The sequence below is a fragment of the Ochotona curzoniae genome, unplaced genomic scaffold (genome assembly GCF_017591425.1).
Source record: "Ochotona curzoniae isolate NIBS_2020 unplaced genomic scaffold, NIBS_Ocur_1.0 contig_2294, whole genome shotgun sequence".
Classification (NCBI taxonomy): Eukaryota; Metazoa; Chordata; class Mammalia; order Lagomorpha; family Ochotonidae; genus Ochotona; species Ochotona curzoniae.
Genome location: NW_024465405.1, coordinates 4820940 through 4845584, shown reverse-complemented (window position 1 = coordinate 4845584; position 24645 = coordinate 4820940). Strand labels below are relative to the sequence as shown.

General features: G+C 60.3%; 1 protein-coding gene across 1 annotated transcript in view; it reads right to left on the bottom strand.

The window, feature by feature from the left end:
- Positions 1 to 24645, bottom strand: part of LRRFIP1 (LRR binding FLII interacting protein 1) — a 57662-nt gene that overhangs the window by 13253 nt on the left and 19764 nt on the right. The window contains exons 7-18 of the mRNA XM_040972433.1: positions 19684 to 19892; positions 17558 to 17795; positions 14458 to 14694; positions 10673 to 10750; positions 8167 to 8202; positions 7673 to 7798; positions 5877 to 5948; positions 4348 to 4518; positions 3355 to 3447; positions 2373 to 2465; positions 1363 to 1455; positions 14 to 155 (exon numbers count right to left, since the gene is read on the bottom strand). Of these exons, the coding sequence (XP_040828367.1) occupies positions 14 to 155; positions 1363 to 1455; positions 2373 to 2465; positions 3355 to 3447; positions 4348 to 4518; positions 5877 to 5948; positions 7673 to 7798; positions 8167 to 8202; positions 10673 to 10750; positions 14458 to 14694; positions 17558 to 17795; positions 19684 to 19892 (1588 nt within the window). The remainder of the gene's footprint in view (positions 1 to 13; positions 156 to 1362; positions 1456 to 2372; positions 2466 to 3354; positions 3448 to 4347; positions 4519 to 5876; positions 5949 to 7672; positions 7799 to 8166; positions 8203 to 10672; positions 10751 to 14457; positions 14695 to 17557; positions 17796 to 19683; positions 19893 to 24645) is intronic.

The following is a 24645-nucleotide window of genomic DNA, read 5'->3' as shown; positions in this document are numbered from 1 at the left end:
GCAAGACACTCACCTGGAGGCCCGTCCCCCGGGGACCTGAGGGCACTCAGCTGTTCCGTGGTCACCTTGGCAGGGCCCTGGTGGCCCGTGTTGTTGGGCAAGTCAGGAGTCTCTCCATTGGTAGCTGTTTCTGAGTTTATGATGATTCCATGTTTCTGGGAAGAAAAGCAGTGTGGCTGTCAGCAGTAAGATGCAAAAATGCTGACCCTGAAGTGACCAGGGACAACGAGCTGGCCCTACACCTGCTGATACCCCACGCACATCCACGCTTCGGGAAGCCTTCCTTCTCTTGGGGCCCTGTCTGTGGCTGAGATAGGCCGCATGACAGACTGATGACAGGTGCCTGGTTAAACCCGGGGTGCATCCTTCAGGCAGACAGGGCCGGGTGTGGCCCTCAAGTGGTAGGGGTTTCCAAATGCTGCCTGGCTTGTGCAGACTACACAGTGACAGACAGCGCTGTGCCCAGGCCCCCGGCTTGCTGTCTGTCACTGGCTCACCGCTGTGCCCAGGCCCCAGGCTTGCTGTCTATCACTGGCTCACTGCTGTGCCCAAGCCCCAGGTCTGCTGTCATTGGCTGACTGCCACCACTGTGCCCAGGCCCCAGGTCTGCTGTCTGTCACTGGCTCACCGTTGTGACCGAGCCCCAGGTCTGCTGTCACTGGCTCACCGCTGTGACCGAGCCCCAGGTCCGCTGTCATTGGCTCACTGCTGTAGCTGGCATGGCCCTGGCCTAAGCCTTCCCCAGTGCTGCTCTCACGGCCTTGGTGAGCAGCCTCACTGTGGACCTCAGCGCTGGGCCCTGCTTCCCGCTGCTCTCAGCTCAGGCTCTCAGAACACCAGGGTCACACGCTGAGATGTTTCTGGGGACCATTCGGGAATTCCTCCTGGTCCTGTGAGAGCCACTTGGGGTGCTGCTCTCTGTGGGGTCTGTGCTCTGGGTCACTCCCTAACAAGGCCCCCGTCCCTGTGATTTGGGTCATAGAGCATGTCTTGGTCTGTCCCCTCGGCCTTGTGCGCTCTGTGGCTGCGTGGGGACCTCCTGCAACAGGCTTTAAGATGTACACGCCAGGTCCCCAGCCCTGAGGAGCATCCTGGAGAACCTGCTAGTGCATGTAGAAAGAATGCAGGTAAACGAGCAAAAACATCCTTGGAACAGAGCTATTCTGCCACCTGTCACGTGTGCAGGCAGCTCAAGGTCGTGAGCGGATCCTGCTGAAGCCACACTGCCGACCCAGGACCTGTCAGCTGAGCCGGCTGAGGGAACTGACATGGATGATGCTAGCGCCAGGACGCTGTGCGTGCAGGGAGGCCCAGGACCTGCGCGGCCTCCGCAGCTGCTCCGCGGGGCCTCCGGCTCCATACCTTCAGTTCCTCTTTGAGTGCCACTGCTTCTTGTCTAAGATCATCGCGCTCGCTCCTTATGGAATCAAAGAACTCCTTCTGCCTCTCTAGCGCCTGGGCGGGCAGCAGCGGTGAGGGAGACAGAGAGGTCGGCAGAGGTGAGCAGGGCACTTGCAGCTGAGATACTGGCCGAGTCAAAGGGCTAGAGAGGCTGCGGTGAGATGTGGCATGCACGGATCCAGCTTGCCAAGGGAGCATGCGCCCTGAGCCCCTGCCTGTCTGCCCACCCGAAGACACGCCTCTCCAACCATGCACACTCCCAGGCTCTTCAGTCTCCTGCCCTGCTCTGCATGCAGACTCACACCACAGCGCTGGGGAGTTCAGGGAGCAGTGAGCACCCATTTCAGAGAAGGGTAAGTAAAGAATGGGCATGTCCACACAGGGGATTGGCTCTTGTCACAGAGCAGAGACACACCGGCACCCAGGCACTGCTGCTGGCAAGTGAGGGCTTGGTGTTACCCTGTGGCATCCACCAGCTCAGGACACACTCGCACGTCCCCTGTGGGGCTCTCTGTATGAGTTACAGGTTTCTTTGTCATTATGAAGCTCAGCAGCTCCTCCGGGTGGGCGTGGGGACCCCGTCCCTGGTCTGCACTCGCCTCCTTCTGCTATGCAGGGAGAGGGGGCCCAGGAGGTTTATGGGGAGTTCTCAGGGCAACGCGTGGGGCACAGCTCCTTCCACCTGCAGCCCCATCTAACCCTTCCAGGGAAGTGCAAAGGCCTGCCCCTGGTGCCTGCCAGCACAGTGCAGGCTGAGGGGCAGCCACAGACTTCCAGGTTGACATCACAGTCAAGGTAAGAGCAGTCTGGGCAAGCTAGCACATCCACCCGCTGTTACTTGGGTGTCCCGAGGGGCTTTTCCCGCAGGCCATGCACTCATGCGCGTGCCTTTGCCAAGAGGAGGCTCCGTGGGACGCACGGGCCAGGCGGCCCGCCCGCTGGCTCACGTGTCAAAGGCGTGCAAGTCCTACCCCTATCTTTTTGTCTTTCCACTCTATCGTTTCCTGAAGGTCAGAAATCTCCCTGACATAGCTCGCCTGCTTCTGCTGCAGCTGTCGGATTTCCTGAGGAGAGCAACAGGAGAGAAAGCAGACCGAGGGTTAAGCAGGGAGACTCCGAGAGCGCCACGGACTCCCCGACACAGCCTCGGGTCACCCCAGCACCCCAGCGTTGGGGAGGCTGTGTCCTGCTTCTCATAGGCGCCAGGGAAAGTGTGAAGAATGCCAAGCCAGCTGTGCAAGAGGGACCCGCGTGCACGGCAGGTGCAGAGGCTCAGAAACGCCACCACGAGGGGCCTGAAGTTCTGGGGGTCGGAAGTGCACGGTGAGTCCCGAGGTTAACATTGAGGCTTTCTGCAGGCTCCGAGGGAGCTCCAGGTGGAGGTCTTTCCCGGCAGCCTCTGGAACTCGGCTGTACCCCTGCCCCACGTCCCACACCCTGCTTGTGTGGTCACCTCTCCTGCCCCTCCTGCAGGTCCTTCCTCTTCCAAGGACCCTGGTGACCTCATCAGCCCACCTGAAGCCAGGAAGACCTCACCCCAAGGCCTGGAGCCCACTCACATCTCCCCAAGCCCCTCCCCCGGCGGTCATGTGGTCCAGGCTCCTGCGGCTGGGAGATGGACATACTCCCCAAACTCAACACCGCAGACAATGGGAATAGCCAGCCCTGAGAGGGTGGCCGGGGTGGGGCGGCCAGCCTAAGCCTGTGGGGAAGACAGGTGATGCCAGTAACCGCCACTCACTGACCCGGCCCCCTGTCCAGTGTGACTATTGAGAGGTGATCAGGGTTACTGGAGGTCGTAAACGTGGGGTCCTGGTCCCATGGGCAGGACACACCTGACAGCTGGCTGCCTCATGGGAACAAGGCCCCGACTCGGCATGCCCAGCTTCTGTTGCCGCCGCCCAGCAGCCCAGGGCACCTGCACGCGGCGGCCCAGAGACGGGGTACACGTACCTCCAGCATTTCCTCGCGTTGCCTCAGGGCCTCCTTCACCTCAGCAAACTGGAACTGCAGGATGCTGTGGGCGTGCTTCTCTCGCTCCAACTCCTGCAACGGGGAAAAGAGCGCAGGTGCTGGAGAGGGCCAGGACAGGAAGTGAGGGGCGGGCACACGGGGCAAAGCTGCTCTGGGGGGCCTGGGCTCTCTGTCCTGCTGGCTACCTAGTGATACGCTGGGACTCAACCAAGTGCCCGGAGCTCAGGGGAGGGACAGCAGGAAGCGCCGCTGGACCGTGCTACCTGCCCCCGCCGTCTCCCAGCAGAGACGGGCTTCCCTGCTGGCCTCAGCTCAGCCTGCCCCGCCCACTTAGTGCCCCTTGCAGCTCCTCTGCAGTGAGACCTGGGTGCCTGGTCTCTTAGTAATGTCCAAGTGACGCCCGTTACCCACCCAGGCCGGGCTGGGGAAGCAAGCTCTGCCTGCTCCCCGCAGCACCTCAATGCCGACCCCTCTTGGCTCTCCCGTTCAGTCCTGCCACTGCGCAGAAGCAGCCTTGAGCTGTGTGGTCACCTGGCTCTGAACGCCTGAGAGCTGCAAGATTTTTCCCGTGGTTTCTTAAAGGACAATGACACGTACTACGTTCTCCGTTATTTCAGAACCTTTCAAACACTGGAACAAGATTCTAGGGTTCATAGCTAGCTTCCCTAAGGATGAAAAGCCAGTGCCCGCTGCTCTGTAACTCCACAAGGATCATCTCCACACGGGATTGTGACTCCCGCCCACTGTCACCTCCTACGGATGAATCAGTCCAGGTGTTCTTAATGGAACCTGCACCAAGACTCCTTTCCTGGCGCTTAAGGAGCCTGCCCTGCTCCTTTTCTCAGTCAGCAGCAAGCAGGCCTGCTGTCCGATGGAGAATGCGTGTGCAGGTGTGTGCACACCGTGCACGGGGATGCCCACGTTTCTAGCCCCCCTGACCCAGGGCCCCGCCCTGCACGCCCCACACTGCACCTTGTTCTTCTCCTCGTACTGGCGCCGGGACTCGGCCAGCTGCTCCTCCAGCTCCAGCAGCACGTCCTTGAGCGTGTCCACCTGGTACATGAAGTTGGTCTTCTCGTTGTCCAGCTGCGCGTTGGAGACCATGGCCTTCTTGTACTTCTCCTCCACCTCGGCCAGGGAGTCCTGCGGGCGGAAGGCTGGAGGTTGCAAGAGGAAAGCCAGCACAGGGTTGTTGTCATGCTTGAGAACAACCCCCAGAGTAACTCAGGCTGGAAGGCGGGCCATGTTCCCTAGCACAGAGAAGTCACAGGACGGAGTGCACGGCCTGATCGCCCCGCTCCCGGCACTGAGGACGAGTTGCTGGCGATGTAGCAGTGAGAGCAGAGCAGGTCAGAGGAAACGGGGTCCGGGCTCCAGAGAGACCTTCCCCGCAGCAGGCCAGGGCTGCCGGACAGCCGCAGAAGCCACCACTCAAGGCAGGCAAGTAGTACTCGGCAGAGTGCCAGTGTGTGGCGGCAGATGTGACGAAACACCTGCCCAGCCTGCAGTGGGCCATGGACCACCTGGACAGCTCAGCAAGGCTGCCATTGGGCCTGGAAAGTCAGTGGTCATCCCTGTGAAAGGGCAGCCGAGCGCATCCTGCAGAGTAAGCATGGTTGAGCCCGGACAGGTCCCGAGACAGCCATCAAGGGGGACGAACCCTGGAGAACCCCCTCCAGGGCCCCAGCAGGAGGAGGCAGGGCCCTGGGACAACCTACCCCTCCTGTGGTCCAGCAGGAGGAGGAAGAGCCCTGAGACCACCCGCACCCCTCAGAGGCCAGCAGGAGGAGGCAGCTGCTTGGTGGGGGACAGGTCCACAGAGCAGCCTTCATGCAGGCCATGGCTGCCCTCGCCTTGCGCTTCCAAACCCTGGGGATGATTCTGAGTGCCATGTTGGCTCTCAGTGGGCTCCCGTTCCAGGAGAGGTGACCAATAAGAGAATGATGAATCCGTAAGGGACAAAGCCCCAACCCTGAATTCTATTTCTCTGGGAGTCTCTGGGGAATGGAAGAGGCAGTGAGCCATGGGTGCTGCAAGCTGTCACAGTCCGTCTCGGGTGGCACAGTGACACCACAGCATGCCCTGAAGGCATGAAAGCCAGACAGCACATTCAGATGCCATGTCAGTTAGGAACGTTTGGCAGGAGGCAAATCCTCTGCATATTTCCAAAGTGCAGTGTGTCACACACCCGCCTTCCTGGGGGGCAGCAGGCAGGCAGTGTGAGAAGTGGACAGGGGAGGGGCACCTGGACGCAGCCACTGCACATGCAGAGAGCCCTGCCCTGTCCTCAGGTGTCCGAGGGCTGGGGTGGGCAGTGAGCACAGGACATGCAATGGGGCTGTTAGTGACCACGCCCCCAGGAGGTGGGTGGAGAACTGCAGTGGGACTTCCTCCCTGCCCGCAGCCTCCGTGGAGTGGGCATGCACTCGCCACGGGGCTCCGGGGGCTCCTGGAAGGCCAGTCGGGTTAATAGCACGAGCCCACACTCTGGAAGCCGGTACCTTCATCTCTTTCAAGCCCTGTATGTATCTGCCTTCTACGTCCTGAATCTGGTCCTTTAACTCATTGAGCTCCTGGGAAACGGCACAGAACAGGGCAGAGGACGTCAAGGGAGGTGGCGATGGAGAACGTGTGTGCAGACACACACACAGCGGTTCATTCACGGCTCCCCAGCACCACACACTTCCTGCTGTGTGCACAGCTCAGGGAGAGGCCTGGGGCCACGTCACAGAGCCCCATGCCTCTCCCTCACTTGTCCAGTTCACTACAAACTCCTGGCACCCAGGTCAGCGTGTGGCATGAGCTGAACGCTCCAGCAACACACACACCAGAGCAGGGACACACACCAGGAGTCCTGCTTACACATGGCAGAGGAGCATGCCACGTGTGGGGAGCCACAGGTGGCTGGGACCTGGGTCTCCCAGCTGTTTGCCCTCACAGCACAGCAGCCCCTCCCCCGCAGCTGCCTAGCCCTTCCCTCGTCCCCTTCCCCTGGGGCAGAGGTTCCCCAGCTGCCCCCACTCCAGTGAGGCAGGATGGCTTGGCAACCAGCATCAAGCATCGGAAGACTGTGCAGAGATGATGCTGGGTGCCCGGGTTCCGGCTCCGCACTCTGGGGTCACAGGGTGCTGAGTGGGACCCCTCTAAGGCCTTGTCCCAGCTCCACACTCTGGGGTCACAGGGCCCTTCTGGGTGGGACCCCTCTAAGGCCTTGTCCCAGCTCCGCACTCTGTGTGGGTGCGACCTCAGGCTGCACCCTCTCTGGGTCAGGGCCTGGGGGACCCCTCTAAGCCCTTGTCCCAGCTCCGCACTCTGTGGTCACAGGGTGCTGGGTGGGACCCCTCTAAGGCCTTGCATCAGCCTCTACACTCTGGGGTCACAGGGCCCTTCTGGGTGGGACCCCTCTAAGGCCTTGTCCCAGCACTCTGGCACAGGTCTGGGGGGTCAGCTCACTCTGGGGTCACAGGGCCCTTCTGGGTGGGACCCCTCTAAGGCCTTGTCCCAGCTCTGCACTCTGGGGGTCACAGGGTGCTGGGTGGGACCCCTCTAAGGCCTTGTCCCAGCTTTGCACTCTGGGGGTCACAGGGTGCTGGGTAGGATCCCTCTAAGACCTTGCCCCAGCTCCGCACTCTGGGGTCACAGGGTGCTGAGTGGGACCCCTCTAAGGCCTTGTCCCAGCTCCACACTCTGGGGTCACAGGGTGGTGGGTGGGACTCCTCTAAGCCCTTGTCCCAGCTTTGCACTCTGGGGTCACAGGGCTCTGTCAGTGGAAAGGCCCTCCATTCTGATGCCAGATGTGCTATGGCCTAGGTTAGCTATTCTGTGCTTCGCACAGGGGATGAGCCTGAATGCCTGGTGCCATCCTGGAGACCAAGGATGTGACAAAAGGACAGACACCTGCAGGAGGAAGACAAGACACACGGACGGCCACAGGTGTGGCACCCCTAGAAGCAGAGTGCCTGTTCTCGGCCGAGGGGTCCAGGCACAGGGAGTAACCCCACATCTAAACATTCCCTGCCAGTCCCCAGCCCCTGCAGACTGCTTGTCTGCACGTGCCAGGCCTGTAGGCATGATGGCTTGGGTCAGCGCTCCCAGGGCGGGCCAGGGCACGGGGCAGCCAGCAGCAGGCACACACATAGGGCTTCTTGCGAGGTGGGGCCGGTGGGTCCATTTTCAGCAGGAGAAACTGAGCTGTGTTTTGGGGGGTGGGGGGCACTGAGCTGAAAGCTCTGGAATGTTAGGAACTGAAGCTCTCATGAGGACTGACGTTCACCTGGCACGGGAGTAAGCCTCTTACCTTGATCTCCCTGATGGAGGGCTCAGTGTCCAGCGAGATGGACGTATCTCCACTTCCCCTCCGGGAGGAAGTCCCGCCCAGGGAGGCCAGCGTGGCCGCGGACAGTCCCGGCATGTTTCGGGACCCCTGGAACGACATGAGGACGGAACGTGAGTGCAGACAGAGGCTCAACGTCTTCTGGGTCTCATGGTGCCCTGCCTCTGTGCTGATAGCTGGGGGCATCTTCAGGCGCTCCGGGGTCCCTTGTGGACAGCTGGGGTCAGCTGGGTTGACCTGAGGCTCCATGGCGGGCTGGTGCTTGATGTTGGCTCTGTCCTGCAGGGCCTCCCACTCCCCTCCCCCCGCTTGCCCGGGACAGAGGACGTGGCCCCTGGCGATGACCCTGTGCTGGGTCTGGCCAGCATATGAAAGGCACATCCTGGTGACCTCTGTCTGTAGCTGGGGACCTTGAAGGCTTTCATGTGGTGTCATACAAGCTTGTCAACAACTCCTACCTTCTCAGTGCAATCCTTCTCTGGCTTCTCTTCAACCTGTAGAGGAAAACAGACGCAAGGTCAATACCTCAGAGCACCACGGCGACAGGAAGAATCCAGGGGGCACGGGGCAAGAGAAACAAAACCCCGGGAAACGCGGGGCTCCGAGAGCTGGGCTTTCCTGATGTTCCCGTGCGGGGGTCTCCCTGAGCCTTCCCTCGTGCCAGGCTGCACCTGGAGAAACCTGATGGAGTGCTTTTGCAAACGCACAAACGGAGCATGATCGGGTCGGGGCAAGGAGGCCACCGGCTGCTGAGCGTGGGCGCGCAGGTGTCACACTCACGCTCAGCATGATGGGAAGGCTATGCATTGCTGCCCCTGACCGGAGGGCCGCCGAGCACCCTCCTCTCCAGTGGGAAGGCACAGCACAATGCAGCTACAGCTCCCTGGCTGAGGAAACCAAGCAAAGATCATTCAAAGAGTTCCACAAACAGGAACAGGCCGATTCCAAACCCAGCTTTATCTTAGGATGCCAGTCCAGGGCCTCCCATGGGACAGCTCCAAGTTCAACGCCATGATCTGATGCTTGCACCTGCTGCACCAACTCACCTACCTGCCTGAAGGTCAGGACTTACTCCCGTCTGTGTGTCCCTGGTGCCCTATGAGCAGCAGAGACACAACCTGGGCTCGCTCCCTGCTTTGCGCATGCCTGAGCCAAAATGGCCTTAACTAGGGCCCCAGGCAGGAACGCAGACGCCAACACGACTTCGCGTCCGCAGCCCTGGCACAGCCCCAGCTCCAGAGAGGCTGTCACACAGTTTCTCATCTCTGAAAATGATAAATGGAAAGAAGAAAGGATGGCTGAACCCTGCCCTAGTGGTACCTGCTGTTGGGACCACTGTCGGGGGACGGGGGCTGGTGGGGACTGTGGGATGCCAGGGAGGCCACGGCTGCTGGTGGCTTCAAGGCCTAGCCTCACCCGAGACCTGGGACACAGGGGGCTACTAGACCTTGCAGACACTGACAGGGACAGGCCAGCCACAACAGTCTCTGACTTTGCTACTCTGAGCGGGCAGAGACCTGAGCTTGCTGCCCAGGAATTCTCTGAATTGACACAGTGACACACGGAGCTGGACCGTACCCAGCACATTCCTGCCAGGGGCTTCACCCTTGGGGTGGCGTCCCTGGGTTTCCAGGCCGATCTGGGGACACGTGGGGACCCAGGGGTGCTGGCTTCCAGGTCCCAAGGAAACTCTCAGCCAACACACCCCTGCACTGACACTCTCCCATCCAGAGCTTCGCGTGACAGGTAACTCTCACTTAGAATGCCCAGGTCGGGGGCGGGGGCGGGACTCAGCAGCCAGGCTCCTGGGCGGGACTCTCACAGGCCACGTGTAGGTGCCTTCTTTGAGCCCTGGCCCTGCTCCCTGCTGCTGGGTTCCCAGCATCCAGATCCTGCGTTCCCAGCACCCGGCTCCTGGGCTCCTGCCACCCTGAGGCAGACTGGGACTGGGTTCCCAGCACTGCATACCACGGAGGGCAGCACACAATGGCTAGAGTAGCTGGGTTCCCAGCATCTTGAGACTGACTGGGACTGGGTTCCCAGCACCCGGCTCTGTCTTGCATTCCTTGCATTCGGGGAGACGCACCAGGCGGGCACTCTCTCTAGCTCCTTAGATAAACAAATAGCACTTTTTTTTTAAAGCTGTTTCCTCCCAATGCTCTTTAACATCTCACCCAGCTCAGCTGTGCTGCTCCGCCCGCGGGCTAGATGCTGGGTACGGACACAGACTTGAAGAAGACACAGCAGCCAGGGCGGGTCCCTGGGGATCCTTGGCTCACAGCTACCGCCCCTCCAAGATCTGTCTGACAGCAGAGAGCTCCGGCCAGGAGAAACTCCGGGCTTCTGTGCTCCTGGCTGCGGAGGCTGAGCCAGGCACGCCCTGGACCCATGTGCAGCTCATCCAAACCCGGGCCACACAGTGAGGGGTGGAGCTGGGCACCTGAGCTGGTGGCCACACGGTGGCAGCTAGAACTCCACACACCGAGGGACAGAGTAATCTTGTCTCTCATGCACCTGCCACAGGTCCTCAGGGGATGGGGACCAGTGAACACACACCGAGCCGAGCACCAGCAGAGGACAGATGAGGCAGGACTTGAAATACCACAGCATTTGCAGGCCCAGACTGTTCCCAGACTCTGGGTCTGGGGACAGGTGACACAAAAGCCAATCCTTCAAAAGCCACACCCCATGCACTGTGGCTCCATGTCTCCTCCTGTCGCACACAGTGTCCCACCCAGGGCCTGTCTCTAATTATGGTCAGCAGCGTCTTGTGTTTTGGGGAAACTCAGCAACACGAAGCCATCACCCCACAGTGCCAGTGCAAACATGCAATTCCCTCATCCCAGCCCCACTCTCACTTGGACCTGAAATAAAACATAAGGGGAACTCTTGGCAACCTGAGGGAGGATCACTCACAGGACAGGGGAGGAGCAGCCGGGCAGCGGCACCCCGAGGTTGACTTACCACTGGGCTGGCACGGGCTGAGCTGGCCCTGGAGGAGGCGCGGGAGCTGGAGGTAAGGTGGCCGCTGTGCTCTGAAGGCTGCCCACACAGCAGCCACCACCACCAGGAAGCACAGAGAGAAAACAGAACAGGGTCAGCAAGAGGTAGAGGAAGCAGGGCAGCCGAGAGCCCCCGGTCCATGCAGGGGGAGAAGCAGAGGGCACAGGGTAGCCGAGAGCCCCCGGTCCGTGCAGGGGGAGAAGCAGAGGGCACAGGGCAGCCGAGAGCCCCCGGTCAGTGCAGGGGGAGAAGCAGAGGGCACGGGGTAGCCGAGAGCCCCCGGTCAGTGCAGAGGCATCACACTCCCGTGAGGAACAGGGCCAGCATCAAGGAGCTCCATCAAGCATCAAAGGAGCCAAGAGAGCCTTGAGCTAACAGGAGGAAGGAGATACCATTGCCCATTCATCTGGGTGTGTTGGGAGGCCACCCGAGTGTCCACAGATGGCCCTGCGCCCCACGCATGCATGGACATTGGCTGCCTGTCCTGGCATCCGTCCACGCTCGCTCTGTGTGGCTGAAGGAAAGTGCCAAACGCCCACTCCCTGGAAGCCGTGCCCGCCTGCCTTGCCTGGCGCGCCCTTGGGCGCTGGTCATCGCTGGGTTTGTCCCTGTTGTGGGAAGCTTCACTTTCCTCTTGCAAGGCAGGGTGGGAGGAAAATGTGGACAGCATCCAGGGTGATGGGTGCTGGCGCACCTGCCGTGTCATCAAGAGAACATCTGGAGACCCCCGTCCCACACCCAGACCACCGCACTGTGTCGGAAGCTTGATGGAGACTTGGGACGCTGTTCTTGGCGCGAACCACAGGGAAGCCCAGCTCCCTCAGGGTGGCCACGGCTGTCACCCCAAGTGCCACTGGCAGACCTTCCCCTGCGCTCACTGGAGGTCTGTTCTGCTTCCTGAGGAATGCTCCATGGCCCGAGAAAACCGAGCCCACCCGGGAAACACACGCCCAGCGAACAGACCGCCGCCAGCCACCCAGCACTGAGCGCGGGGCACTCTCAGGGCTCCGCCAGACGGGCTGGGGTCAACGGGGTCAGAGGCAGGACAGAGGCAGGCTTCATCCCCTGGACAAGTCCTACCAGACTCTCCGTCCCTCGGGTGGTTCAAGCTAGCCGGTTGTGGGGGACTGCTGGCCCAACAGCCCGGGCCCCAAGAGCTCCCGGACCGCAGCACTCGGCAGGGAGTAAGTACTCAGTCTGTGGGCACCTCACATCCCGGAGTCACGTGGCCTAGGGGCCTGATTACTCTGTGTTGGTCATCACTCTGGACACCGCGATGGGCCTGCTTTCTCTGAGAAGGGATGGGGCCCACACGTGGGTGCCGGGGACACAGCCAGAGCATGCACACACGGCTTTTTCTGCAGAGGCCTCAAGCAGGCATAGACGTGACCCCATGCCAGAGGGCCTGTCCCTGTGCATGCCGAGGAAGGGCTGGTGTGGACCCTCAGGCTGCGGCCACCTGAAGCGGATGCCCGCAGGCTGGGGGCAGCTCCTCTCCTGGCCCCTTCCCCTGGTCTGAAGCAGCAGGTGCCGGAGCCACAGCCTCCACCTCAGCCTGTCCTGTCGGCAGCCACCCCACAGTGGCATGGGAGGCTGCTAGGTGAGGCTCTCTCTGCAGGCTCGCCCAGAAATGAGAGATATTCAGCATTCCCTCTGGGGGTGCCAGCAGGGTTCAGGGACGGTTCTGCTGGGGTGTGGGTGTCACCCAGGGGTCAAGGACACTTGTCCAGTCCAGGAACTTCCCTTGGAGCTCCCTGCTGCAGGGCCATGAAGCCCCCAACCCCCCGCGTATCCTGTTTCCGGCACCTTTGTGGCCTGGACCAGGCAATGCTTCCTTCCCTCACCTCCGGTGGCGGCGGGCCCTCCCTGGGGAGTCCCACAGAGGCTGAGAGCACAGAAACCACCAGTAACACCCTGCCCTCCCAGAGTGCGTGCACGGCGATCTTGACAGGGCATCCAGGAGACCCCTCCCAGGGACAGCAGGTACACCGGGGGCTGCCAACACCCTCTCCCCACTGAGCGCTGAGGAAAAGGCTCCTCTCCAGGCCCTATAAGCTCAGGCTTTCCTGATCAAACAGTTGCATCTTTTCCACCTGATGATGGATCAGGGCTGGCTTGGCCCTTGGCCTGGCTTATGAGTTTTCTAGGATTCTACAGCGGTATTTAAGGGCAGGGAAAAATACTTCATCCCACGGGCTTGTGTGACACAAAAACTCATCTAGGCTTACTTAGATGGCCATGACCGACTGACTTGGAAGGAACGTGTGGGCAGCTATGACACCAGAGAAATGGCAGAGCCAATCAGAAAACAAGTTACCAACTGGGTAGCTGATTCCAACAGCTGGCTCCTGGTCCACGGGAAAGTGCTGGCCAGCACAGGATACTGCACTGAGGCAGGACAGGTGGGCTCCCCTCTGGCTCCCACGGGCTCAGCCTTGGCTTGCTTACTGCCGGCCCCACTCACAAACCAACCAACACCGTACCCTGACTGCCCCTTGACTGCGATAACTGACGTCTATTAAACGTTTACTTATTTTCATTGGAAAGACAGATTTACAGAGAAAAGGAGAAAGATCTTCCATCTGCTGGTTCACTCCCCAAAAGGCTGCAGCAGCTGGAGTTGAGCCAATCCAAAGCCAGGAACCAGGGGCCTCCTCTGGGTCTCCCATGTGGGGGCAGGGTCCCAAGGCTTTGGGCCATCCTCCGCTGCCTTCTCAGACCACAATCAGGGAGTTGGATGGGAAATGGAGCAGCCAGGACTCAAACCAGTACCCATATGGGATCCTGGTGCTTGCAAGGCAAGGATTCAGCCAGAGCCCATCATGCCTGGCCCCGATTATCTTGTGTTAGAAGAAAGAAATGAGAAGACCACAATATTTTCAAAGGAAATGAAACATGTAATACTCTGAGTATTCAAATCTGTTCACTGTGGGGCCGGTGGTGTGGTGTAGGGGATTAGGCTTCTGACTGCAATACCAGCATCTCTGAGGGGAGCACTGGGTTCAGGCCTTCCTGATCTGCTTCTGATCCAGTTCCCTGTTGATGTGCCTCAGAGGGCAGAGCAGGACGGCCCGAGTCCACGGTCCTGTCGCCCACGAGGGACACTGGACAGAGTTCCTGGCTCCTGAGAAGGCAGAGCAGGACAGCCCGAGTCCACGGGTCCTGTCACCCACGAGGGACACTGGACAGAGTTCCTGGCTCCTGAGAAGGCAGAGCAGGACGGCCCGAGTCCACAGGTCCTGTCGCCCACGAGGGACACTGGACAGAGTTCCTGGCTCCTGTCGGTCCTCCCTGGCTCCTGTCAGTCCCCCCTGGCTGTCACTGCCATTTGGGGAATGAACTGATAAATGGAAGATCTTAAGACTCTGTTGCTTCCCTGTTCTTTCTTTCCAAAACAAATAATCTTTAAAAAAAACTTTTTAGCCTTCTTGCTTATCCAGAGGCAAAAATACTCGGTGGCCTGTTAAATTCTGTCTCCTTTTATTGTTTTATGAGTCCTCCACTACACGACTACCAGCGGATGCAGGGAGAGAGGAAGACTCAGTTAAGGTTATTGTCCCTCTGACCTGGATGCGAAATGACGCGTGAGGACGCTACCAACCAACAGTTCACATCACCCACAGCCTGCTGAAACGGACGGCCTCCACCCTGAGGCGGTCAGTCCCTGCCCTCGGCTGCAGCCCACCCGCGAGCATTCCCAGGGTCCCAGAACCGACAGGGTGGGGAGTGGGCATGACGGTGCTTACAGCGTACGAGCCGCAGCCGCTGCCCCGGCGCACCCTGGCCAGGCTGCTCTCATCCAACACGGACGCCTGCGACCAAAACAGAGCATCAGGAGGGGTGCCCTTCTCGTCTCCCAGAGCACACACCAGTTGCTGACCGTGCCAGCCATGCCCGCGTGCAGCAAGGCCCGAGGAGGCCACCATTCCCAGCTCCTTTCCAAAGAGCTGCCGAGCAGGCCAAAGCGAGAGAAGTTTTGGCGGCTGTTAAGCCCATGCGACAACCACTAGTGTGTGTGAATCCAAGACACTCGCACACACCCACGCCAAGTCCCACTTCGCGTTTCCAGGTTTAGTGGGTAACTGACACACACGTGGCATTCTTACACTTGATGTTTAAAGAATTCCCCTGTGTGATGCGGCTTCAAAGCAAAACGTTTAATTGTGTTAATGGTTTTAATACTTCAAAACTCTTCAAAAGTTAAGAAATCGAAGGCAGAGTAGTTGAGTAAGTAGCGAATGCTATTAATCTAGTTAGTCGTTACGGGTGATCAGGAGCTTACAGCACCACCAATGGCCATGTCAGACTGTTCAGTTGAAAGGAACTTGAGCCGTACTCCTTTCCCCTGAGAACACAGCAGTTCGCTCACCCGTGTGCCGATTCACCAGCCAGTGAGCTGATGGGAACCCCCAGTTCACAGCACGGCTCAGCTGGCTTTGAATACTCAGGTCAAGTTTCCTGCGCGGCATAAGCGTGTGAATTCACAACTGGAAATTTCCCAGGTTTAGACGGTGACAGGAGCGAGCAGAGTGCGGTGTGCCGCACACCCCAGCACACTGAAAGCCAGCTTGCCTACTAGTGCTGACCACCGCAAGCCTCACGGGCGTGGGGGCAGCGAGGTGCGGGAAGCCCACATCTGGCCTGAGGGGGCTGACAGCCGGTGGCTGGTGTAAGCTCCGTGGGACGTGCAATCCCCCGCGGGCTGGGAGGCACACGCACGCACCCTGTACCTCCCGGCGGACCAGGCAGCGCCGTACGCACAGAAAGGCTGCAGGATGGAAACAAACGGCAGGTTTTAAAAGCCTTGAACTGTGCCAGGGAGAGGGCCACCTGATGGCTTCAGTTCCCGTGAGAGCTGAGTCACGGTGCCATCGCAGGCAAAGCCGGCCGGCTCGCACCTCCCACTCCGAGCACCAGCGCAAGCGGCAAGCTCGCGGAACGGATCCCTGCGCAGCGCGCTGCCAGTGCTGGAGACATGGCTGTGCTCTACTCATTCCCTTCAAGGACCAAGGGCTTGGGGAACTGGCAGGTCAGCACTGTCGTCCGCAGCAGCAGACCCTGCTTCAGACAGCGCCCAGGAGGTCTCAACACAGACGTCCACACGGGGAGAGGACGGGGCCACTGCAGCACGGGCCCTGTGGAAGGGCAGCCTGGGAGCCCAGCAGGCGGGCAGTGCCACGTTCCACTGGAGCACCAGGCAGTTCACTGGGGGTGCAGAGGCCCTGTTGCTACGTGGTCAGGCTGGCACGGCTGAGCACGGCTGGGCACCGGTCACTTGGCCTTGCGAGTCGACACTCAGGGACAGGAGAGGGTGGGAGATTCAACCTCCAAAATATGAACCCCTCTGAACCTGGCCTTGTACAAACAGGAAATGAGCGAGAGCCAGGAATGGCTGTCCCTCCGCTTCTGCAGCACGGGGTGGCCAGAACTCCTCCAAATTGCTTCCTGCACACATTTGTGCAAGAAAAATATATTTAAAAAAACAAATCAAACCCCAAATGGAGAACAATTGCTGGAAAAGGCAGCAAGCCGCGAGAGACCAGCTTCTGGAGCTAAGTGTTTGGAAATACCCCTGTGGCCTCACACTCGCCGTGCCCCGTGGCTGTGCTGGGGCCTCAGCTGCTGAGAAGAGTCCAAGCCCACACAGGACAACGAGGCTGCTGAGATCCACGCAGGAGGCTGCTGCAGCCACAGAACGCCCTCACCAGCAACCCCGACAACACGTGGGCGGAATGAGAGACACAACACACCAGGAGGCCGAGGCTGCACACCAGCAAAGGCCACGCCCTTGCTGCAGCAGGGACAGGAGGAGGATGGCCCGAGGAAGCACAGGGGCCCGGGCAGTTACCTGCCATAGTCTACAGCCTGAGGAATGAGGCAGCACGAGGCCACGTCCAACAGGGCAGAGCACGGAACCCCCTGGCAGCAAGGCCCCGGGGCCTAGGAGGGGCCCTGTAAGGCGAGCTCTGACCTCTGAGCGTGGTGCGGAAAACGCATAAGAGACGGCAGGGACGTGGCCGCCATGTGGGGGACAGAGCACACGCATGGCTTCCTGGGGGGGTTCAGGCTGAGGCTCGGGTGGTGGGCAGAGTGGTGCTGTGCAGGAGCCAGCTGGAGGCAGTGTGTGGCTCCTGACAAATCTGAGGGTGCAGCCTTGGCAGGCGTGTGAGAGCAGGTGGGCCCTGAAGATGGGGCTGGCACAGGAATGGCACTTGGCACACCTGAAGGTGTCCCCTTCAGGGTGCCGCCACCCGAGCTCCCCTCCCAGGGCCCAGGATAAGCCACAGCACGGTGGGGAGGCAAATGGTAATGCGGGGTGCTGTGGAGATGCCACCACAGTGCAGAAATGCATTGTACAAGCTGGAGGGCCTGCCCTGTGTGGGTGCCACACGGCCGGGGCCGACGCTGTGGCATTGAGACTAAAACTGTTGTAACTGCTTTGAAAACAATAAAATAAACCTTGCAAAAAAAAAAAAAAAAGCAGCAGCAACTACGCCGGTCCCACTTGTATAGAGTCAGATAACAGCAGGGCAGGCAGCTGCTGCGCTGTGCTGTCCAGGGGCTGCTGACCACGCTGCACAGCCACAGCCTCTGCACCCCAGGCGACCTCTTTGGGATACAACTTGCACGACAGACCAAGACAAGGGGCTGGGCAGGAGTGGAGAGGAGAATGCTGAGGGTGGCCGGCCGAGGGGGTGTCAGGCAGCCTCACGGGGTACAATGGGCCGCGTGGCCTCCACTAGGCTCCCTGCATAGATCTAACTGTGACCTTTGACCCTTTGGACACAGGTTCTCTATTGCATTTAAGGGGGTCAGACCTAATCTGAGCATGGGTGGGTCATTCACGCGCGAGTGCTGCCCGCTCAGCTCCACCTTCTCGGTGTCTAGGAGAAGTCCAGTTCTCTGAATGACCGAGTGCCCCCTGCAACAGTGATCTGCCTCATGGATCAAGGAAATGGGCCAACTCCTCTCGTAGGTGCTGTGATCCACAATCCTCGGGCACGTACAGGGCAAGGAGTAGGGACAGCTACCCGAGGGGTGGGGCGCTCCAATCCAGTGCCCGGGGGCAGGACAGCAGGCGAAGCTGCAGGGGGGTGAGGGAGCTGGGTGCTGGGGCCCCCTTAAGGGGACATGGCATGGAGCGCGGGAAGGGAGGCCGGCCTCTGGCCCAGGAGAAAGCCAGGGCTGGAGGAGGGGCGGAGGTCCAGACTGGTCCGCTGGGCTTGCCCATGACGGCACCCTGTTGACCAGCTGCGGGGCCTGTCCCTGGAGGTGACCCTGGGCTCCTGGCCTTGGCTTGGCTCCATCTGGGCGGTTCTCACCAACTGTTCGTTGCCTTTTGAGTCAGTCTAAGAAAAACCAAAACCAAACAGAACAAAAGCCATGCAGACCTTTCTGCTACACAGTCGACACTACGAGAAGGGAGAGCAGCAGTCTCTCTCTGTCTCCCTCCGTCTCTCACACACACATTGCATGCTACAAAACCTGCAATTGCTGAAGAGAGGATGTGAAAGATTTAAATGGAAACCAACCAACTTGTCCTCCCTGGGTGAAGACACAGTGGGGAATCTGCCATCACCACCGTAGCTCGAGCTCTGGCACCGAAGGAGAGAAAGGTGTTAGCCGAGGGGCACCTTCTCCCCATCCCCGGGCGTGGCCGGGCCGAGGACCAGCACAGAGTCCCGCAACCCAGCGCAGACCCCGGGTGCGGCCGGGCCGAGGGCCAGCACGGAGTCCCGCAACCCAGCGCAGACCCCGGGTGCGGCAGGGGCCCGCGGCACGACCCTGGGGCACAGTGCGTTAGGCGGCTGTCTGGTGCCAGTGTCCTGTATCAGACTGGCAGCTGCTCCACATCTGATCCAGCTCCCTGCTGATATGACTGGGAGAACAGCGGAGAATGGTCCACCTGCTTGGGCCCTGCGCCCACGTGGGAGACCCGGAAGAAGCTCCAGCTTCGGTCTGGACCTGATCTCTCTCTCTCTCTCTCTAAGTCTGCCTTTCAAATAAGTAAATAAGAAACGTGTAAGTGTAGACATAAGGTGGAGACCACCTGATGAGGAAGCTCTCCTTGTGAGGAGCCCCGGAGCCCCCAGGAAGGGCATCTCCCCACAGCCCCGGGCTCTGGCCGGCACTGGCTCACTGCCTCACGCCCGGGAGCTCCTCTCTGCCTGGGGAGCTTCCCAACACACCGCTGACTTAAGGGAGGGGTGCAGCCCCACCCCAACACCACGGCTCCGGTCCTGAGCGGCTGAGCCCAGGGAGTGGGACTGTCACTCACCATGGCCTGCTGGAGGCTCCCACCCGGGGCTGCCCCCTTCACACACTCACAGCAAGTGTCAGCCTGAGAAGCACTACGGGGGCCGTGGGCTCTGAACCGCAGGCTTTGGAAAAGTTGCAATGAGCAGAGCGTGGGGGAAATGCAGTACAGTGGCTTCCGTGGTCCCGAATGGACAGATTTGGACAGCCGAGTCCACGCGCAGTCATCCATTTGCACCCTAAAAATATCCCTTAAGCGTACGTCTAATATATCAATATAATGGAGTTAAGGGAGATTCAAATACGTACTATTTTACACAATTAGTCAAAGAAAAAAGCCAGCGGCTTTTGGACCATTTAATACTGAGTAGTCCTGTATGAATGAGACCAGGAAGCCTAATCTCCCTGGGGTGCAGTCCAACCCCAGACACGGTGTGGGGCCCCGCCTGGCCCATCCCAAGGCCTGGACGGGTGGGTTGCATCCCCGCTCCTCACACAGACGGGCTCTGCTCTCCATGCAGCCTACCCCTCTGTGGTGGGCACCATTCTGGACAGCCCAGGCTCGCCTGCCATTCCCGAGTGTGAACATCCACATCTCGTGACGGAGCTGGGCAGCGTCAGATTTAAGCACGACTGTGAGCTCTGGGCACGCATGGTACACGTGTGCCTAGGACGAGGCAAGCACGAAGCAGCTTGAACTCCAGACCCTTTCCAACTAGTAGGGTGTTCTCCATGCGCTGTCCCCCAGGCAACTAACATGCGGAGGGCATGGTCCCTGCCCTCCCACCCCACGCCAGGGAGAGACAGATGCTGGGACACCAAGCAGCCAGCCATGGTTGAGGCTGTGGCCACTGCCTGTACTAACCCTGCCAGATCTTCTGCTCAGGGGCTGTGAGCTGCACAGGTCTCCATCGTAACCGTTGGTCTGTTTCAACAGGAGAGAGAGAGAGAGAGAGACATCAGTGTGAGCAGCAAGGGACAGGTGGGAATTGGCAAGCAACAGCAAGCTGGGGGTAGAGCATGCTTTCTTGGCAGAGCACGGCAGCAACAAGCACCCATGGCCATGAGCTCCTCGCTGTCGGTCGGCTGAACGTCCCCTGCAGCCCCGGGCCCCTCGGCTTTAACGTCCCTTGCCCCGGAGGTGTGCCAAGCGTGGCCCGGGCAGCTGCCTTCCTGGCGGTTTTCCTGTGCCTGGGTTGCTGGCAATGCTGTGAAAGTTCTAGCCTGCAAGGAGCCGAGTGCTAGGGCCAGTGTGGGCAGGAATCCAGCCTGGGCCGAAGCGGTTTCCTTCCCGGGTCAGGGCCAGGCCCTTGAAGACCATGGCCCGGTGGGAAGCCACCTCCAGGGAGCCAGAGATGGTCCCTGCTTGTTGCTCTAAGTAAATATTCAAGTTCCTTGGGGGGGGGGGAGGGGTGAAAGAAAGCTTCCCAGAGCTCTTTTGTATGAGGGTCGCACTCGCCCACTGCTGCCTGTTGGTTTTCAAAAGGAATTGCCAGGCACCTCCCAGCTTGTCTTCCAGGAGGGGACACGGGCTGGCTTGCCGCCCCCTCCTCAGCCCCAGCCCCAGGTCCTCCACATGGGGAGGGGGGCCTCCTTGCTGCGAAGGGTCCCTTGGATGTTTCTCACACCATTCGGGGGTCCCACAGACCGACCTGCTTAGAACAAGCCTGCCACTGATGCTGGGCTCCGAGTCCCGCCTGCAGCTACCAGATGAGCTCACGGGCCTTAGCGCTTTAAACAGGCTCTCGCTGAAAACGCTCTGCCCAGCGTGCATGGAAGTCAGTGATTCCAGGCAAAAACAGTCACCATGCGAGAGAGACTCAGCTCAGCCCGTGTCACACAGCCATCTGTTGCTACACGGGCGTTTGGAGCATGCCCAGACTGCTGCCCTCACGCAGCTCCTGCCAGCACTGCACAGTGGGGAGTGTCTGCACGGGGGCCAGTAGGTGCGGGGGGACGGCTGTGGGCCCCAGCTGGGACTAGTACAGGGGCTCTGGCACAGCTGTAGGTGCGGGGGCGGGCTGTGGGCCCCAGCTGGGACTGGGAGAGGGGCTTTGGCACAGCTGCAGGTGCGGGGGCGGGCTGTGGGCCCCAGCTGGGACTGGGAGAGGGGCTTTGGCACAGCTGTAACATCAACATGGAACAAATGGCTGAATGAATAGCTAGAGGAATTCTACGTCCGGATCCCTGAAACTCTGGCTACAGAACTAGATCAACTTTTATAATGACGTGAAAACTGGGACGGGGAGGACCACCGTGCGGGGGTCAGCTGCAGTCTCCCAGTAGAAGCCGCTGAGGTGGGCCCAGGGCATGTGCTTTAACTGGCATCCTGGCTGGACTTTCTGGTCAGGGACTCCGAGAAGACAGAGGATGTCCTGACGCTGGAATGTTCTAGCAGAGGGTAAACGTGGTGAAAGCGCAAACACCTCAGTGTGGCCAGGTGTGCTGCAGGCTCCAGTGGGCAGTGCCACCTGAGTGCAGGCCAAGGGCAGCCCACACCATGGCCAGGTGTGCTGCAGGCTCCAGTGGGCAGTGCCACCCGAGTGCAGGCCAAGGGCAGCCCACACCATGGCCAGGTGTGCTGCAGGCTCCAGTGGGCAGTGCCACCCGAGTGCAGGCCAAGGGCAGCCCACACCATGGCCAGGCGTGCTGCAGGCTCCAGTGGGCAGTGCCACCCGAGTGCAGGCCAAGGGCAGCCCACACCACTGCCAGCGTTCTCCCTATTCTCTACACGCATCAAGGGAGTGATGAGAAACCAGAAAGACAAACGTCTATTGAATTAGAAAGGAAAAGAATGAAAATAAAAATAAAATGTGCAATGCGACCATGGCTCTCCTGTCCGCTCTGATGCAAGTTCCCTGAAGGCTAGCACCTTGGTCCCTGACTGGCCGGCAGGTGGGGGCATCGACCCACACACACCCCACTTTGCAGAGCACACCTGGTGAAGCTACGCCCAGGAACATTGCTCCAACAGCAGCCTGCCCTCCTACCCTGCCAGCTCCCGGGTGAAGGCTAGCAGGTGCTGGGCACAGAGGTGCTGCCGGGTCGTCCCCGTGCAGTGGCGGCCCTGAGTCCAGCCGCTTGCTTCTCATCCAGCTTCTTGCTGAGGCACCCTGGGATGCAGCACATTACAGCCCAAAGCTGTGGGAGAGCCGGGCTACTGGGCTCCTGGCTTTGGCCTGGCTCTGTCCCAGTTGCTGTGGGCCAATGCAGACTGAACTGGCATCTCTGTCATTGCCTTTCAAATAAAACAAAAATTCAAAAAAAAAAAAAATCAAATTGGTAGGTGGACAAAGACGAATGCGGCTTCTGAGGAAAGCACCATGACCCTAGTGGGAATTCGTGGTTGCCACCTGCCACAGCACACAGTGGGGCCCACGGCAGCTCACCCAGACAGGGGCACGTCCGTACTCCACGTCAGGTTGTCACTGTCAGGGCATGTGACAAGCCGAGGAGGAATGAACAGCAAGGAGGGTTGCAGAAAGGCGATCAGAGAGCTATGCAAAACATACAAGCAAAAAGCACACTGTGGCATCTTGCAGAAGCACAGCCTTCACGCCTTCCGTGAGCCTCAAGTACAAACCCAGTGACACTAAATTAAACTCCTTGGCAACAGCCACCACCTGCATGAGCAAGGCCTCTGATGCTGTGAGATCTCCCCAAGTTATCATTCCAGTGGTGCCAGGGAAAAGGCACAGACGCTTCAGTGCCCATTCCTGCGCGAGGAGCCCTAAAACCCTGCGAAAACCCGAATCCTGCACACCCACGCCTCTGGGGTAGGGCTTCCCATCCTCACCAGCTGAGGGCAGGAGACCTGGGTGTTGGCAGCCGGTGATAAAGGCTGGGATGGTGACCACAAACAGTACTGAGTGATGGTGCTGCTGCGTGAGACCTGAGAGATGCCAAGTCCCTCCAGGGCAGTCTGGTCTGTACCAATCAGTAAGGGCCAGGATTACGGGCCAGTGTGTGGACGGCAGACAGCCTGGGCCCCTGCTGCGGGCCACTGTGTGGACGGCAGACAGTCCCGGTTCCTGCTACAGGCCAGTGCGTGGACTGCAGAAGGCCCCGGCACCGGCCCCTGCTACAGGTCAGTGCGTGGACGGCAGACAGCCCCGGCCCCTGCTGCGGGCCAGTGCACGGACGGCAGACAGCCCCGGCTCCTGCTGTGGGCCAGTGCATGGACGGCAGACAGCCCCGGCTCCTGCTACAGGCCAATGCATGGACTGCAGAAGGCCCCGGCCCCTGCTACAGATCAGTGCGTGGACGGCAGACAGCCCCAGCCCCTGCTATGGGTCAGTGCATGGACTGAAGAAGGCCCCGGCCCCTACTACAGATCAGTGCGTGGACGGCAGACAGCCCCAGCCCCTGCTATGGGTCAGTGCATGGACTGTAGAAGGCCCCGGCCCCTGCTACAGATCAGTGCGTGGACGGCAGACAGCCCCGGCCCCTGCTGCGGGCCAGTGCATGGACGGCAGACAGCCCCGGCCCCTGCTACGGGCCAGTGCGTGGACAGCAGACAGCCCTGGCCCCTGCTACGGGCCAGTGCGTGGACAGCAGACAGCCCTGGCCCCTGGCGGCCAGACTGGCCCGGTCACCAACAGCAGGGACCCTGGGCTTCCACAGAGAGGAGGAAGTGAGCATGTCATCTCCAGGCCCGCCTCCTCCAACAGAGATGGGAGAGCCCAGCACGCGCTCTGCAAACCCAGCTCTTCTCGCCCCTTCTTATCACAGAATTCCTCAAGTGCACTCAACGTTGCCTGGCCAAGCAAGGCCACTTGCTTCTGATTATGCTGACTGATAATGGAACGGCATGCCAACACCTCATTGTAAAGTACCAGGGCTGCAGAGGCTTCCAGCGCTCTGGGGTCAGGAACCCCTCTGGGAATGTTCCCCAGGAACCCCAGCTGAGAGCTCAGAGGATTCTGATGAGGCCGCATGTGGAGTCCGGCTCTGCATGGGTCCTCTGCTCTCTGCTCTCACCCTCTGCACACGAAGTGCTCTTGCTGTAGTCACCCACGTGGTCCCCACACGTCCCTGGCCGTCCCCACACGTCCCCCACCGCTCCCACATGCCCCCCACCGCCCACCCCCACATGTCCCCACCGTCTCCACACGTCCCCCACCATCCCCACACGTCCCCCACCATCCCCCACCGTCCCCACACGTCCCCCAGCATCCCCACACGTCCCCCGCTGTCCCCACACGCCCCCCACCGCTCCCACACGTCCCCCACCGTCCCCACACGTCCCCCAGCATCCCCACACGTCCCCACACGTCCCCCGCTGTCCCCACACGCCCCCCACCGCTCCCACACGTCCCAGAACAGGCCTGAGGTGTCGCTGTCGTGCGGAAGCTGCCGGAAGCTAGTGACCCATGTTTCCGGCAACGTCACCATGGTGATCCGGTCACAGAGCTAGTGACGAGAGATGGCGACGCAGGCGCCCTAACCTATGTCACAAATCTGCAAACTGCCCATTTCGTGCAGATAAAGAAGCCACGCAGGGGCAAGTGGCTTCACGGTCACAGAGTGGACAGGAGCCCGGCCCTCTGCGCTCCCTACAGACCAGCACGTCCCTGCCCTTGGCGACAGACTCACCACGCCCCACACACTTTCCAACACAAGATGCACAGCTTGGGAATGCTCAGGGCCAATGGCACGTGTATGGTCATCACCCACCA